At 49.9% G+C, this 17,383-nt stretch overlaps 1 protein-coding gene across 5 annotated transcripts in view; it reads left to right on the forward strand.

Moving 5' to 3' along the window:
• The window catches only part of LOC147736739 (E3 ubiquitin-protein ligase TRIM11-like), a 236,681-nt gene that overhangs the window by 88,539 nt on the left and 130,759 nt on the right, over positions 1 to 17,383 (forward strand). For 3 of the 5 annotated variants that reach the window (XR_015307576.1, XM_086953451.1, XM_086953453.1), the window contains exon 4: positions 9,758 to 9,780. Coding sequence is in view for 4 of the 5 variants with exons in the window: in XM_086953451.1 (XP_086809577.1) it covers positions 9,758 to 9,780 (23 nt within the window). In the remaining variant the exon portion in view is untranslated. Of the gene's footprint in view, positions 1 to 9,757; positions 9,799 to 17,383 lie in introns of all 5 variants that reach the window. The other 2 variants (XM_086953450.1, XM_086953452.1) reach the window with 1 other exon arrangement.

Raw genomic sequence — 17,383 nt, forward strand, 5'->3', positions numbered from 1 at the left:
GGCATGGCCAGGCATGTTCTCTCCTTCATAGCGCTGCGACAACGTTTGGCCCTGCGGGATTTATCGCTGGAGGAGCGGACTGTCCGCCTGTGTTGGAATCGGGCTCACGCCCGAGGCCATCTAAGAACACCGTATGCGCCCGAAATACCTTTGGGGATGCTGACGGCCCTCCCCCATGGAGGTGATTGGTCACGATTGGCGGCCTGGGAGGACACCGGCTTACAGCTAGTTGGGGATCTGTATGAGGACGGGGCGCTCTTGCCCTTCCAGGATCTTATTGATCGCTTCGAGATCCCCCGTGGTGACTTTTTGTTGCACTCGGCCATTGTCCGAGCGATCCAGGCACACTGGAAGAGCGGGCAGGAGGAACCCGCCTTATCTCCGGTGTGCCAATACGTGATGATGTCTGCGGGCACGGTGAAGGCGGTCACTTGCCTTTACGGTAGATTGATCAACGAAGGGTTGGCTCCTCTCACTACTTTGAGAAACCGCTGGGAGGAGGACATTGGCAGGGAGATCCCGGAGACGACCTGGTCCCAGTTGGTGCGGCGAGCCTGGAAGGGCACACGCCACGCCCGTTTTCAGCTGGTCCACTATTACGTTCTCCATAGAGCATATCTGACCCCAGTGAAAATTAAGCGATATTTTGCCACGAATTCGGCGGATTGCCCTAGGTGCCCAGCTCAGGAGGCGGACCTCCTCCACATGTTATGGGCCTGCCCGGGATTAACATCCTACTGGGTGGAAGTGGAGAAAACCCTGGAGGAGGTGACGGGGAGATCCTTATCATTTGATGCGGCGGTGGGACTCCTACACTGGTTCCCTCATACCCCCAAGAATAAAATTTCCAGCAAATTTATCGACCTAGGGCTCCTCCTTGCTAAGCGAGAGGTGACCAGGAACTGGAAGGCACGAGTTGGTCCGACAGGGAGCAGATGGCACAGCGAGCTCTTGAAGTGGGCGGCGGGGGAGAGCACACTGAGATACCCACTGGTTTGGAGGCAGCGTAATGAGAAGGCGCAGGAGGCAGCGTTGGAGTGGGAAATGTTAGTGCAGGCCCTCAGGGATTATTGCGCCCCCAGCGACTCTGAAGGTGAAGAAGTGACTCGCCCCGAGTCCCGATAAACATTTGCACTATTAGTCCTGTTGCTTTCCCCGTGGGTCCCATAGCAGATCCTGTTGCGGTTGCTCCCAGGCGCTGATGGCGGGGTTGGGTGGGGTTTACTTTGGTTAGTAGTATTTTGAGGGTGGGGGTTTTTCTTTTGGGTTAATAGGCTTGTTTGGAAAAGCAGATGACGGACAGTGGATCATCCGGACCAGCTCTAACACCCTGCTGAGCCCCCATTGAATTTCGCCGCCCGACCCCAGGGTTGTGGGCCGGATGGCTGTGTACGGAACTTACGGTGCGGGGACAGAGGGTTGTATCTCGCTGATATTGCTTGTGATACAATGCTGGTCGATTTTGTAACGATTTACTAATTCCTGCAATAAAAATATATTTAAAAAAAAAAAAAAGGAGGGAGAACGATCTGCCGCCTGAGGTTGCTCTTCGGATGCGGGGGACTGTGGCGAGAGCGAGGTCGGTGGAGCGGAGCTGGCGTGTGGGGGTGTGGAAGCTGAGTCGTCTGTTGAGGTACGTTGGTCCGGTGTTGTGAAGAGCCTTGTGTGTGTGGGTGAAGAGTTTGAAGGTTATCCTCTTGCTGACGGGGAGCCAGTGCATGTCACTCAGGTGGAGTGTGATGTGGCTGCGGTGAGGGATGTCGAGGATCAGGCGTGCAGAGGTATCCTGGTTGCGTGGAAGCCTTTTCAGGAGTTTTGCCGAGGCTCCTGCGTAGAGTAAGCATGGGCGAATTTTGCGGATCTCGCGTTCGCAGATTTTGCAGATTTGCGAACTCGCAATCCGCAAAATCCGCGAATTCTCGCAAATTTGCGGATTTTTTTTTTATGTTCGCACGGGTTTCTGCAAGTTCGCGAGGGTTTTGTACAATTTCGCAAATTGCGAAATTGTACAAAACGCGTGCGAACTTGCAGCAACCCGTGCGAACACGAAGAGAAAGAAGCTCCTGGTCACAGGAACAGCACGGGGATTGCGCTCATGAAAGTCAAGGATGCAAAGGCCTCTACCCAGCATCACAGCTGATTTTCCACAGTAGATTTGGGAAGAGGCACACCTGTCCAGCCTCGAAGACGCTCATGATTGTTTTTGGGCTAATGAATGAGTCACTGAATTTGAGCATTAACTAGTTCGAACGACCATGATTTGCGGATTTTGTGGTGGGGGGGGGGTGCTTCCATGCGAGTTCACATGCCTCTTGTATGTATAAAAGGTCAGAGAAAGATCTGTGTATGTATGTATGTATATGTATTGGCATTTATATAGCGCACTACTTACCCGTAGGGTCCCAAGGCGCTTCGACCGCTGCGAAACCCTTCCTGGCTTCCCTGAGAGATGGTCCCTTAATGGGTATCTCCAGGGTGAGACCAGGCATCCCCGGCGGTCTGGTGGGGCCGTTAGTGAAGATGAGGCAAGCTAATGCCCAGAGTTGCCGAGTGTGATCGCTGATCAGAGTGGGCACCGAGGCGAGAGAATTATCGAGTCCGCTGACCCTGGTCCAGAAACCTGCCACGCCGGGAATCGAACCCTGGTCCCAGGCCGTCCTCTGCTCTCGGGTCTGCCGCCTCTAACCAGTGAGCCACACTACTTCGGTAGATCGGTTCAGCAGATGAAGAAAAAGAAGCTCCTGGTCACAGGAACAGCACGGGTATTGCGCTCGTGAAAGTCAAGGATGCAAAGGCCTCTATCCAGCATCACAGCTGATTTTCCGCGGTACATTTGGGAAGAGGCACATGATTGTTTTTGGGCTAATGAATGAGTCACTGAATTTGAGCATTAACTAGTTCGAGCGACCATGTGTGTGTTACTATGCAATCGCCCTGAAGGGCGCATGGGTCCCTTGAGTGACCTGTAAGGCTGTGCTGCCCTGTAACTATTTTACAATGGCGCCAGCAAGCTGCCAGCGCCGTTGTAAAATAGTTACAAAGTTAGCTTGCACAGGAAGCACCTGCTTCGTTTTATCTAGTGGTTCCTGTGCAAGCTAACTTTGTAACTATTTTACAACAGCGCTGGCAGCTTGCTGGCGCCATTGTAAAATAGTTAAATGAGTGTGGGTTCAACTTTTGAACCCGTTACGTTCGCGGATTTTTTTTTGCGGATTTTGCGGGAAATCTGCAAAATTCGCGGATTGCGGATTTCCCGAAAATCCGCAAAATCCGCGAGCGTAACGGATTTCACGCTCATGCTTAGCATAGAGTGCGTTTCCGTAGTACAACCTGCTGCTGACGAGGACCTGGGTGACCATTCTTCTCATTTCGGTGGGGATCCACTTGTAGATCTTGCGGAGCATGCAGAGGGTGTTGAAGCAGGAGGAAGAGACGGTGTTGACCTGTTTAGTCATGGAGAGGGTGGAGTTGAGGATGATCCCGAGGTTGCATGCGTGGTCGATGGGTGTTGGAGCTGTGCCCGGTGCGGTCGGCCACCAGGAGTCGTCCCAGGCCGAATGGGTGGGTCCGAGGATGAGGACCTCTGTCTTGTCCGAGTTCAGCTTCAGGCGGCTGTTCCTCATCCATTCGGCGACTGCCTTCATTCCTTCATGGAGGTTGGTTTTGGCGGTTAGGAGGTCCTTGGTGAGGGAGAGGATCAGTTGGGTATCATCGGCGTAGGAGATGATATTGAGGTTGTGTAGTCGGGTGACGTGGGCGAGCAGTGCCATGTAGATGTTGAACAGTGTAGGGATGAGCCCTGGGGTACGCCGCAGATGATCTTGTTGGCTTTGGAGCGGAAGGGGGGGAGGCGGATATCTGTGTTCTGCTGGAGAGGAAGGAGGTGGTCCAGTCCAGGACCTTCTCTTGGATCCCGGCGTCGTGGAGGCGTGTTTGTAGTGTGCGGTGGCAGACCGTGTCGAAGGCGACTGACAGGTCCAGGAGGATGAGGACCACCGTTTTTCCATTGTCTAGCAGGGTTCTGATGTCATCGGTGGCGGCGATGAGGGCAGTTTCGTGCTGTGGTTGCTGAGGAACACGGACTGGGATGGGTCCAGGATGTTGTTCTCCTCGAGGTAACGGGCGGTTGTTTGTTGACTGTCTTCTCTATGACCTTCGCCGGGAACGGAAGCAGGGAGATGGGCAGGACGTTCTTGAGGTCCTTGGGGTCCACCTTCGGTTTCTTGAGTAAGGCGTTGATCTCGGCGTGCTTCCAGCTCTCCGGGAAGGTTGCTGTCTTGAAGATGTTGATGGCTCTCCGGAGGTGGGGTGTGATGGCGGTGCTGGCTTTGTTGAATATGTGGTGTGGGCAAGGGTCTGACTGAGATCCGGAGTGGATGGTGTTCATGACCTTAATGGTGTCGTCGTCGTTGATGTTGGTCCAGGGGAGCAGGCAGGTGGTCGTCGTGGGGGCGAATTTCTCCGTGGTAGTCGGGCGGATGTGGCATTGAAGCTGTCGTCGATGTCTGCGATCTTGCAATGGAAGAAGTTGGCGATCGAGTCGCACAGGTCTTGCGAAGGTGGGATGTCGTTGGTGTTGGAGCTGGGTTGGAGAGTTCCTTCACGATGTTGAAGAGCTCTTTTCTGTTGTGTACGTTGTTGTCTAGGCGATCTTTGAAGGAGGCCCTATTGGTGAATCTGATGAGGCGATGATGTCTGTGGGTGGCATTCTTGTGGGCTGCATAGCTGTTCGGTGTTCGTTCACGGAGCCAGATCTTCTCTAGTTTTCGGCAGGTTTGCTTGGAGGCCTGGAGGTCTTCAGTGAACTAGCTGGCTTTCTTGCTGGTGTGGCTTATGGAGGGTTTCTTGTGCGGGGAGAGGGTGTTGGTGAAGTCGTCGATCATCTGCCTGAGGTTGCATGTGGCGGTGGTGGGGTCGGAGGGTGGGCTCAGGACAAGAGTGGTGGTTAGCTGGTCTTCAGTGACTTTGCTCCAACAGCGGTGGGGCATCTGTTGGGCGCGGTGGTGCGTGGTGGGTTTCCGGAAGGTGAAGTGGATGCAGCGATAGTCGATCCAGTGGAGTTCGGTGGTGTGGCTGAAAGTGACGTGGGAGCTTGCGGAGAAGATGGGGTCAAGCGCGTGGCCGGCAGAGTGGGTGGGTGTTGTGACGAGTTGTCTGAGTCTGAGGTTGGCGATGTTGGCAATCAGGGTGGTGGAGTTGGTGTCGTTGTTGTTCTCGAGGTGGAAGTTCAGGTCCCCGAGGAGTATGTAGTCTGTGGAGGCGAGGGCGTGTGTACTGACGAAGTCGGCAATGGAGTTGCTGAACTGTGGTCGGGGGGTCTGAAGAGGGTTCCTCTGAGGGTGGTGTTGGGGTCGGTGTGGAACTGGAAGAGCAGGAGTTCGGTGGTGCTGAGGGTGTTGTCGGTGTTGGTCGAGACTGTGAGAGTAATCCTGTGGATGATGGCGATTCCTTCTCTTATTCCATTGGTGTGGTCCCTGTGGGTGATCTTGTAGCCATCCGGGATGGCTATGTCGATGTCGGGTGCCGAGGAGGGGTTCAGCCAGATCTCAGTCAGGAAGGCGACGTCTGGGGAGGTTTAGTCCAGTAGGTCCCAGAGTTCAATGGCATGTTTGCAGGCGTAGCGGGTGTTGAGAAGGATGCTTCTGAGGTGGTTGGGTACTTTACTGGTCGATGGGTTGTTGGGCCGGATGCTGATGAAGATGCAGTTCCGGTAGGAGAAGGGCCCTTGGGTGCGCTTCTAGGTGGCCAGGTAGCAGGTGCGTGCTCTTCCGTTGCTGAGTTCGTGGAGAGTGCTGGAGTTGTAGCGGAGACGGGCTCTGTGGCGGTCACGGGGCCAGGGGTTCTGGCGCTGGGTGCAGTCCAGACACGGACAGGTGCAGATGGGCTTGCCTTAGGCGTCCCTTTGGCGCGCCAGCGGCTCGACTGCACCAGCGGCTCGACTGCGCACGGTTTCCATTTGAAGGGGGGGGGGTGAAGGACGATGAGCTGGGAGGCGAGAGCAGAGCGGGAGGGGAGGGCTCAGGGATAGCGCGATAACGGAAGGAAAAATATGGGCGGGAGCAGAGTGGGAACATGAAAGAAGAGAATGACACTGGCAGTCAGGGAGAAAGAATAAAGAATCAGATGAAACCAGAACAGAGGCAAGCAAGGCGGCACAGAGCCCTGCTGAGCTGCTGGGGAGCTGGAGGGAGGAGTGAGACCCTTGGACCAAGGTCTGAGGACTCACTTGCCATTACATCATGCAAATGGAGTGAGGTGAGGAAGCCTCCCTGCTCTGAACCCTCTGGATCAGTCTGTGGCGTGGAGGGGGGCAGCCTTGCATTAAAGTCCCGGGCTCGGCACAAGTGTGCTTGGCGCCCATCTTCAGTTACTGCCCTCAAAAGGGACCCCAATGTATGTATACAAAGCAGGAAACCTAAAGTTTGGATTATTATCAAAGACGCCAGGTTTACACAAGAGGCTGGAGACTCCAGGTTTCCTGTAGCATCAGAATACCATAGCTGTTCACGAAGAGCTGCCAATCCGGGAGGTGTATTTTAGGGCGGAGACTTGCAAAGTTCCAGTTTAGGATTTTCATGGGGCGAGCACCTGCAGTTGGGGTAGCACTGGTTATGGAGGGTCACTGCAGCAAGGCCCTCAGTTGTCTATAAACAGCATCCATTGTGGCACTGCTCGAAGGCTTCCATTCCCAAGGATGGGCAGCAGGTGCTACTGTTTACACTTTAGTGTGGATGATTGTGGGGTTCTCTGGGGTTGCTGTTTGATGTTGATTTTTCATTTTTCTTGTGCTTGTCTGGTTTGTAAGGAGTGATTATGAGTGGAGAGTGTAGTTTGTTTTGATGGGATACTGAGTATAAAACGCTGGGATTATTTTGCAGTCATTTTGGTGATTTTGGTCGGGTTTGCATGCGCCTCATTTCTTAGGGCTGTTCAGGGCCTGGTTCCTTCTGGGACTGGTGCATTATTTGTCTTTGTCTCAGCTTCTAATAATTCTACTGTTGCTTTTCTGCTGATTTAAAAAATAAAACAGTAAACACTATTACCTAAAACATCGTACCTTTTGAGAGCAGCACACATGCTGTTTGGTTATAAAGTGTATATATTGATTGCTCTTTGTGACATTTCATGCGTTTGTACTGATGTTTGATTATTATAAGTTTATTTGTGATTGTATGTCAAAACACATTTTCATGTTGTTCTTTTTCACTGTGCAAGTACTAATGTGGTATTTCGTTTAGTTGACTATGTGTTCTTTTTGTGATCAAAGATATTAATTAAAAAAAAAAACAATGAAATAAAAGGCAGAAATTACTTGGGGTCCCAGGCTGGCTCTGACCTTCCACTGCACCCCACTCTCACCTCCTCATGGCGCCACAAGGGCACTGCTTTGTTGCACAAGGGGGTCCTTCCACCATGAGGTACCTTCCCTTTATGGGCACCGTGACCTTACAATCTCAAAGTGGGGCAATCTGACACTTTCATTTCTTGTGACCCCCCCTCCCCCCCTACAGAACCAGGGCAGTTCCTCTCTCTTGCCCCGGAAGGGATTGGTGTTTGGAGAGGTGAGGCAGCTTCCCTTTAAGATCTTTGGTGACAGCCACAGCGAGTTTGTTATGTGCAAAAGTCAACTTTCCCCATTGCCGTGGGCTGATGGCTCAACATATGTTCATTAACATATAATGTAGATGAAGAAATTCAGAACAATTGCACAGACACAATGAGCGCAGACATAAAGAGGTGAAGTGTTCATCTTCAAAGCAGAACCCAACCTCCAGAGTTCACGAAGCCAGACAAGGTCACAGCGCCCCCACCAGATCCTACCACCGCAAAGACTGGGGGTGCCTCTTTCTCGCGCCCCCAAAAGCAGAACATAATGATTTCTCTGTGGACAGTAGAATGGACATAGAATGCCACAGCTGGATTGTGCCAACCCAGGCCAGGGATTGGCTGAAGCCAGGTTTACCCTGCGTTGCTTGGTAATGCAGGACTAATGCAGGGCAGACCCAGGCGCTGCGTGCGGTGCTCTGCGCTGGGAAGACATTCCAAGGTGCTTCCTGGAGCCCCCCACATCACCAAGACAGGTGAACCCGGGAATGCCTCATAAGTGTGCGCCTTCCAGATAGAGCCGCAACCAGGCATCTCCTCTTTCTAAGTGCGCTTCATTCTGCAGCACTCTTACAAAAAGAAGAACACTTCCAGCAATTGTTTTTGTGCAGGAAGGTGTCCCTCAATGCAGGCGCCCTTGCACCATGGCGCAGGGGTGCCTGCATTACCATGGGTACCAAGGCAGGGGGTGAGCAGGAGTGAGTCATATCCTTCCCTCTCCATTCCTCTCAGCGCAGTGAGCTGTCTTATGGCGCTGTGTTGCAGCGCTGTGTTGCAGCGCTGTGCTGCAGCGCTGTGTTGCAGCGCTGTGTTGCGGCGCTGTCTTGTGGCGCTGTGTTGCGGCGCTGTCTTGCAGTGCTGTGTTGCGGCACTGTCTTACGGTGCTGTGTTGCGATGCTGTGTTGCGGCGATGTGTTACGGCGCTGAGTTGCGGCGCTGTCTTGTAGCGCTGTGTTGCATCTAAAAGTGATAAATCTGCCCCAAGTGTTTCTCCCCACTCTAAACTGAGTGGAGCAGCTCCCACTCTGGCAAACCTAGGATAACTCACTGCGGCTAAGAGTGGGTCAGTAGCTGATTGCACAAGCCTTCAATTAGATTTTAATGCAGAATAATGGAAATATTCCAATTGATCCCATACATTGATATTTTAACAGAAAGATTAAACTATTCAGTTACACCCTCCTCCCAGGTGTAGGTAACATAAGTGTATTCCAAGTACCAGGTAACGCCACACATTTTCATCATGTCCTAGCTCCAGGCCATATCTCACCGGGAGCATGAGGAAAGTATACCAGTCCATTCTGGAGAGACCCCCCCCCAGCCGGCAGCGTGGACCCCCCCCCCCCAGTCAGCAGCAGTGGAGCACTCCCCCCAGCCCGCAGAGGTGGACCGCCCCCCCAGCCCGCAGCGGTGGACCCCCACCCCATCCCAGCTGGCAGAGGTAGACCCTCCCCCCCCCCAGTCGGCAGCAGTGGATCACTCCAGACTAACATCAGTGCCCTGACATCAAGCATTGTCAAAAAAGGAGGGGTTTGGCCCAAAGGATTAGAGGGTAGGTAGGGCCAGTTATACTACATAAGAAAATAAATTACCTCTGCCTCTAGTGACTTCACGACACTTATTCATATGAAGTAAGATGAACGCAAACTAATACGTTTACCTTAGCAGTAATTTCTGCCTTTTATTTCATTGTTTTTTTAAATTAATATCTATGATCACAAAAAGAACACATAGTCAACTAAACGAAATACCACATTAGTACTTGCACAGTGAAAAAGAACAACATGAAAATGTGTTTTGACATACAATCACAAATAAACTCATAATAATCAAACATCAGAACAAACGCATGAAATGTCACAAAGAGCAATCAATATATACACAATACGAAATACAGAGTTGTCATACAAAATGATAAATTAGACAACTAGTACCCTTATATTTGAGATAAATCAATTCCTCTGAAATATCAGGGAAACAAGGGGTGTATTTGCAATATTTAACCAAGGAGTTGAGTTCCTTTGTCTGGGGCGGGCACAGCACAGAGCATCTCCTAACATGACAAGTCTGTGTCTCCTCAACCTCCAAGCCAACGCACACCATGACGCCAGGGGTCTTTATATTGACTTTAACCTCTTCTTTCTCTCTCTAGGTCGCACAGAACTCCATCGCCAGGTATGTTCCTGCTCTCAGGTAAAATATTTCTGCAACATAGTAGTAAATGTAACTGCTCATAGAGGCAGGGCTTCGAGGCTTTCTAAAGCGTGAAGGTTCCTAATGGAGTTAAAGGAAGTCTGCCTGGAGGACGCTCCGCCACCAGGACGGGCTTTCCCAAAGTTGGGAACCTTCAACAATTTAGCATTAGGCGAATGCAACTGTCTAGGTGGAATGTAAAGTTGTAATTTGTGTCGAAGATGGTACGGTCAAATGTGGTGGAAGGTCCGATATACTATAGACAGCGATTTAAACTGGGAGCCAATGGCGAGAGTCAGGGCCTCGGAGGTGGAAGGGTAGCGCGGCAGAGAGAGTGCACGTTTGCTGCGGTCACCTGTGTGTCTACAATGCAGGTGGTGAGCAAGATGGTTTGAAGTCCTAAAACAAGGCGGGCCATAGTCGCGCCTACTCATAATAATGCTCTGCACCACAAGAGAGAGAGCGTGTGGACAACAGTGACACTATGTTACGAAGTGCCCTCTACAGTCCAAACAGGTGGAAGAGAGCTTCATGAACATGAGTACAGAGGCAAAGATCATTGTCCAAATAAACTTCCAATTCCAAACAATCAACGCATGAATTAGGAGTTACGGTCCAGCGGCCAAAGAGCCGCTTCAAGCTGCCATGGAGGAGACCCCGAGAAGCAGCTACCTCAGTCTTATCCCAGTGAAACTTGAGGGAATGAGCTTAAAGCCACTGCACGATGTCTCATATGTAGCGCTGAAAGAGGCCATTGGAGAGCGTAAAGTACAGTTTAGCGTACAACTATTAGTGTCTCTTCAACAAGCATTGGCATAGCCAACAGGTCTCACCTTTGGGACTATATAAGAGTTTATTCATGCAACAGTTGATGTTGTTGCACAAATTATATTGTGCTGGATAACTAAACCCTTATAAGGTTCCAAAGGCGAGACCTATTGGCTATTCCAATGCTTGTTTAAACAGGCTACAAGAGACTTTAATGATAAACCCCCTTGCCCCGTGGCTTCCTGTCCTTTGCAGAGAACCCTAAAGCCCCCAGTCTGGCAGGAACCTCTCATGTCATCCCATGCGGATCCTCCGACGAAGGCCAAACCCTTGCCTCGCCAGGTCTCTGAAGGACAGTGTTGAGGCACGAGAGCTTCCCCGAAAGAGCCCCAGACCCCCAAGCATCCGGCTCTTCCAGAAAAGAACACTGAGGCACAGGGTACAATACTGACATTATCTGCAATACGAAGAGCCAGGGGCCAAGCCCTGAGTAAGGAGGGGGCGACAGAGGGCCAAAGGGAAAGGCCTCAGACAAGGGCAATACCAACCCGGAAGGACAGACTCTGTTTAGTTATAGGCACACCTTCAAGCGAATTGAGCTCTGCCTCCCTTTATCTGCCTTTCTGAGGGTGGGCTGCGTGTGACACAGAGGCAACCCTTCATGAGGCTCCCATTATGCACAATGCCAGTGAATATCTGTGAGAGTTGGGAGACTCAGGAGCCCGCCGTCACATTCTGCAGGGGCACCGTGATGTTTGGTTGCGATACTCAGGATGAGGGGAGCTGTACACCCTGCTGCCAGCTTCACAGCCCTCCCTCTGCACCGGGCACGGTTTGCTCTTCTGCTGAAAGCAGAGGGTCCCGAGAGCACCTCTTCTCAGTTATAAGTGTGTGCCCTAAGACGGAAACATTATGTACTGCCTGGTGTGTTTGGCTCAAGTTGTTCAAAGCTTATTTGTTTTTTTTTTAAGTAAGGAGTGGAAGAAAGACCATTCCCAAAAGTGAACTGCTCACCTTTCAGTTGCTTTTTGTATGCATGGTTGTTAAACCGATACTAATGCGGCACAAGTATAACAAAGATAAATACTATCACCAAATGAGCCACATATCCCTGCATATTAAGTTTTTTCTTGCCACATCATTTGCTCCTCGCCCGCTGCACACTTCCAGTGGCGCTGCCCACGTGGAAGGAGAGGACACTGGCTGCTGCCGCAGGAAAGATAAGAAACGGGCCCGAACCCATCTCCTGTATCAAGTCCTGACCCCGTGCAGGGCCGGTCGCCCCGGCACAGAGGAGCACAAGGTGCAGCATTTATGCTACAAGGCAAGAATAAGCGCGGGCACGTGCCTTGCGCACCGATGCTGCAAGGCTGAAATAAACAAGCGCGCGCACCTCACGCACCAAGAGCAGGCAGAGAGCAGGCAGCGTTTCCCTTGCAGGAGCCAGCACAGTAATTGGCAACATATGGCGCTGATGGCTCCTGCAAGGAATTCGCCAAATGTGCACGTGTTGCATTGAAAGCAATGCAACACGTGCACCTTTTTCCCTGGTGATCTCAAGAGGTCTCTTTCCTATGTAGCGCATGCCAGCTGCGTAGGCGAGACCTAATGATCCTTCTAGGATGTCGCTGTCAAACCTAACTCCAGTAGATATCTCATAGACTCATGCAGTCATCAGTGGTGACCCGTGCAGATAAGTATGGTGGGCCTGGTCGAGGGGGGGGGGTGGAGGCGATGGAAGTGACAAACGGTGGAATAGGGATAATAAATAAATAAACCCACTTACCATGTGCTTGCCACAACACCGACTCCGAGATGCGGCGAGCACAATGTAAGTATTTTATTTTCCCTATTCCGTGGTTTGTCACTTCTACCCCCCCCTCACCCCGCCCCATCGTGCTTACCTACACTGGCCGTGACTTGTTCCTAATATGTTACTTTTGAGATCTCCCAAATATTTTTTGTTCATTTGCTCCTATGATACAGGGGATTTTTTATTGTTTCATTACTCTCTATTGGTCAGTTCACCACACTGCCCTGATTTCATTACTTTCAACATCAAACAGTTTTCACCATAGACGTATTTCAGCTGCACTGTCAGGCTCCCCATGACCTGCAAGTCCTTTTTACCACAGGTATAAGAAGGAGGGCTCCAGGCGAAAAATGTGTGGGCTGCAGGCAGGGTCGAATGGGGATCACAATTTGACCCACGCATTGCCAACAAATGTGGCCCACATTCACGGGGCGAGCCCTCTCACGAAACACCATCTGGTTACACTCAGAGGTCTCATTCATAGAGAAATGTTCGGTAAATTAAGCATTTTAAAGCATTTAAAGAGCCTGTAACATTGGTGAGGCCACGGAGCACTGCAGTTCTGAAAGCTGAATACTTGCATTCTTAACGCCCTGCACTATGTAGATAGACACTCTTTCCCACCCAGCTATGTCCTTGATTCCGATCATCACATAAATCAGAAAGCTAGTACAAAGTGGAGGGGACAGGGTAAGCCTGGAATCTCTGGGAATAGAGCGGTAAGAGGAAGAGCAGCTCTGAACCTCTGCCCCGGAGAATGGAACTGCCAGGCCCCCTTGTATTACTAAAATATTCAAGCCCTATTTCCTGTTTCATCTTCCAGACGAACTCTAGGTATTTAAAGGATGTTACATTTAGGAACTGAACATCACAATGCTTCTTGTACTACCTTGCGTTGTCCTTATTGTCTGTTCCTGTCCAAGCCTGGTTAGGTTCTCTTCTTCAGCTACCTGGAGACTGGGGGTCCATGGTCCTCACCATCTCTTCCATCTGCCAGCACCTTTGGAGGTTCATTACACATTTGTTTTTCCTCCATTTCAGTGATTTCTTTTTAGGGACACTATTCTAGTGCTGTCGCCTATCGCCAGTTGGTTCTATTACTATTCACCAGCCTGTAGGGTGGCTATTGAAAGGAATCATGCTTACCTCTAGGAGAAAGCATCCCTGGTGAAAGATCGACCCTTGCAACCTGCTCTTCATAGATTGCAATGCCAACGCCTTTCAGTACCATCAGTAGCTACAGACTGGATGCAAGGACTAAGATATATTATACAGCAGCTGTTAGACCTGACATACTCGGTGTAGTTTTCCCCTAACCATTTGCTCTCAGACCTCCTATTTTGCTGACTACATTTTTGCTGGCCTTAGGGCTCTGCACACTTTACCACTGCTAACCAGTGCTCAAGTGCTTGTCCTCCTTCCCTAAAACATGGTAACATTGGTTAATACCCAATTGGCATGTTTATTTTGCTTGCAAGTTCCTAGTAAAGAGGCACTCCCTGTGTCCAGGTCCTCCAAATGCTACACATGTGCCTGAAGCACTGGTTGTGCCACCTACTTAAATAGCGTTTTAAACATGTCTATTGCCTCACATTGCAGCCTGTGTGTGCAGTTTTAATCAAATTATTTCGACCTGGCAAAATAAACCTTTTGCAAGGCTTAAACCTTCCTTTTAAAAACATATCAATCACCCCTAAGTTAGGCCCTGAACAGCCCCAACAGTAGGGTGGAGTGTATTAAAAAAAATGTGGGATGTGTTCTTTGAAGTTTTACATGTCCTGGTAGCGAAAAACTCCTAAATGTTTTTTTCACTATTGCAAGACCCATCTCTCCTATAGCATAACATTGGAATAATCTTATTACATGTTATAAGTACAATTCCCAAATGAGGACAGGTACCCATATCATGTTTGGTGCCACTGGAATCCAATTTAAAATCCCAGTTTATGGTGGAGTTGAATTTTCTTGCCTTAGCTATTTGATGCCTGCAGCCTGTCTCATGGTCACATGAGTGGGTGTAAGTGACAGATCAGCTTTGTGTATTCCTTCTAGACAGGCACACACAATGGGGAGATTAGGTGTGACTGGATGGGCCATAACTGGCTGGATGTGGGGAGGAGCTGTTCCTAGCACCACTTACACTTGAATGGGCTGTGGCATTTCGCCACAGAAAGGTCTGCATACCCCCTGTACTTATCCTTGAGCCAGGACCAGGAAGGAAGGTCATCTGTGCACTTCAAAGGTATGCATCAAGAAGCTTCTGTGTACTTCTAAGGCACAACTGGGTATAAATAATGGACCTCCGACACCACCACTTCAGTACACTACTGGTCCTGTGGATATTCTGGCAGGAAGAAGGACTGCTGTGATTCAGAAAGGACTGCCACTCTGCAGGACTGCTGCTCTGAAGGAACTCCTGCCCTGTTGTGCTGAGCTGCTGCTTTCTTGCCTGGGTAAGAAGGACTGAACCTGCGTCTCTTGAACCTAGAACCCAGAGTGACTCCAAGGGCTAGTTGGCTGGCCTCCTGATGTAAACCCTCAGGGACATAGCAGGCTTCCAACAACCTTGCCCATGCACCTTGACTCTTGGAAGTGGGGATTAGGTGCCACCTCTGTGGATCCAGCGGAACCAACGCATCTATCGGCAGTGTGGCGCGGCGCAAACCCACGAAGAACAAACACATGTCTGCTGCCGCGAGAAATGGACCCATCGCAGATGTGAGGAATTGCCCAACATGCACTATACCTTTACCTTTGGTCCAAATAGATGTTTGAGTTGAGCCTCATTTTGCCTCACTAGTGGGTGATTCTTGACATCTCGTGAGAACTCTAACAACCACAATAGTCTGTGCATAACCATAGGACGTGGTCTACTATGGCCATATCCTTTCCTCCAACCTCCGCTTGACTTACTTCCATGTCGGATATTTTTCCTTGCTGCTTTGACCTCTGCTCTTGCCCTTTCTCCCTCACCCTCCACTCTCGTTCAGTTTCCCCCCTGAGCTCCCCTCCTTTCATCCTCTGCCCTTCACCTCACCACATTCTTCCCCGCTCTACAGACCCAACTCTGGCACTTAAGGCAAATCCTTGCCTTAAGCACCAGCAGACCAAGAAAAAGGAACATGATGACGTTGTCCTGGATACCAGTGTTAGTTATGCAATAAGGGTCGGTGCACTGAACCGTAGGACATTATTTTTTGTTTGTTTATTACCTCTGCGCCTCTTATGGACTCCCTACAGACTTTGTTGAAGGCACTTGGGTAATTTAGAGAGTTTCTTTTCGATGCCTTGGAATGCAGACTTTAATCGTCTTACTCCAGGAGACATGGGTAACCAAGCCTGTATTTAGATCTGAGTACATTACATTTGATGTCAACGCTCTACCGTCTACTGCAGGGAGAGCTCGAAGAGGATTGCTGATCTGGTTGAGGCTGGATCTGTTTCCCATAGCAAAGAAAATTCTGTCAAATAGTTCTGATACTGCTCCAAGGGTTAGGTTCCTAGCTGTTGCGAAAGCAACTATTTATACTTGCACCGTTCCGGCAAACACACAATCTAGTTCAGTAAGCCAACTCTCAGATATGATGGGCCAATTTCACTGCAAATCTTATCAAATTATTGCAGGAGATTGCAAAACCCAAGCATTGCTGGCTCAAGCTCGGATGGACCAGGATCAGCTACGCGAGTCCAGGATTGCGTCCCGAGCTGTTCCTGCTGAACTGAATAAACAATCCAGGGTGGCACTACAACTAGATGATTTGGCTGTGACCCAAGGCCTGAGAGTCGTTAATTGTTCTACTCGTTTGGACACTCCACCTTGCCCACCATTCAAAAGAGGGCTGACCCCTAATAATATTAATTATGATTTTCTGGACTATGTGTTAGGGCTTTTCCTAATTGATATGGAGGTTGTCGCCGGAATGGACAGCTACTGTTAGAAGCCAGCATTCCCGCGCGCACCGTTGATGTCAAGTACGCAACCTAGACCCACCTGCTCCCATATTAGGCCAAGAAAGGACACCGTCCGAGACAGCCCTGCTCCCCCCCTTAGTAGCTTAACATGAGCTGCCAGTCTTATCTCCAAGGCAGGAGTGTACAGTATGTGCAACCACGCCCACAGCAATCCCAATGAGGTCACCACAAATGGACTGCACACGAGTTTGTATAAAACGAGTATACTTTATGTAAAAAGATATACAAAATGACCACACGATACAACTCCCACATATGCACTGGGAAATACTGGGCCCGATTCACAGAACTAACTTAAGACAAAATCCTAGACTTAGTACCATTTTGGTATTCACAGAAGGCACTTACTCACTTCAGCATTCACAGAAGTTAGGAGTCCTAACTTTAGGACTCCTAAATGCCTGCTGTGAATACTGAAAGTCTTAAAGTTAGGATTTTTCTCAGTTTAGGAGTGATAAAGTTAGGACTCCTAACTTTCGGACTCCTAAACTGAGAACAGTCCTAACTTTAAGACTTTCGGTATTCACAGATGGCATTTAGGAGTCCTACAGTTAGAACTCCTAACTTCTGTGAATACCGAAATGAGTAAGTGCCTTCTGTGAATACCAAAATGGTAGTAAGTTCAGGATTTTGTCTCAAGTTAGTTCTGTGAATCGGGCCCACTGTTTCCGGTGGGTTGGGCGGTCCTGATCCCCAACCACCGCTTCTAACCAACAGTTACGCTGACTTTTAATTGTTCTCAACAAGTTAGGTACGTCGTATCACTAGATCCACACACGTTGCAAAATATATGGAATACTGCACTACTTAACGATGGGTTCCTAAACAGTGTACTGAGTCAACATAAGCTAATGCAACTCGGTTTGCTACCAGCATGCCCTGTTCAAGGAAGAAATATAGCAATGTGTCATGCTGCAATTACGTACAGTGCGATAGGAAGACAATGCAATGCGTATCACCCCCAGAATGTCCTGTGCAAGGAAGGAATAGGGTAATGCGTCACAGTGCAATTCAGAACAGTGCAGTAAACAA

Source organism: Lissotriton vulgaris, chromosome 1_2, assembly GCF_964263255.1.
Source record: "Lissotriton vulgaris chromosome 1_2, aLisVul1.2, whole genome shotgun sequence".
In the NCBI taxonomy this organism is placed as follows: Eukaryota; Metazoa; Chordata; class Amphibia; order Caudata; family Salamandridae; genus Lissotriton; species Lissotriton vulgaris.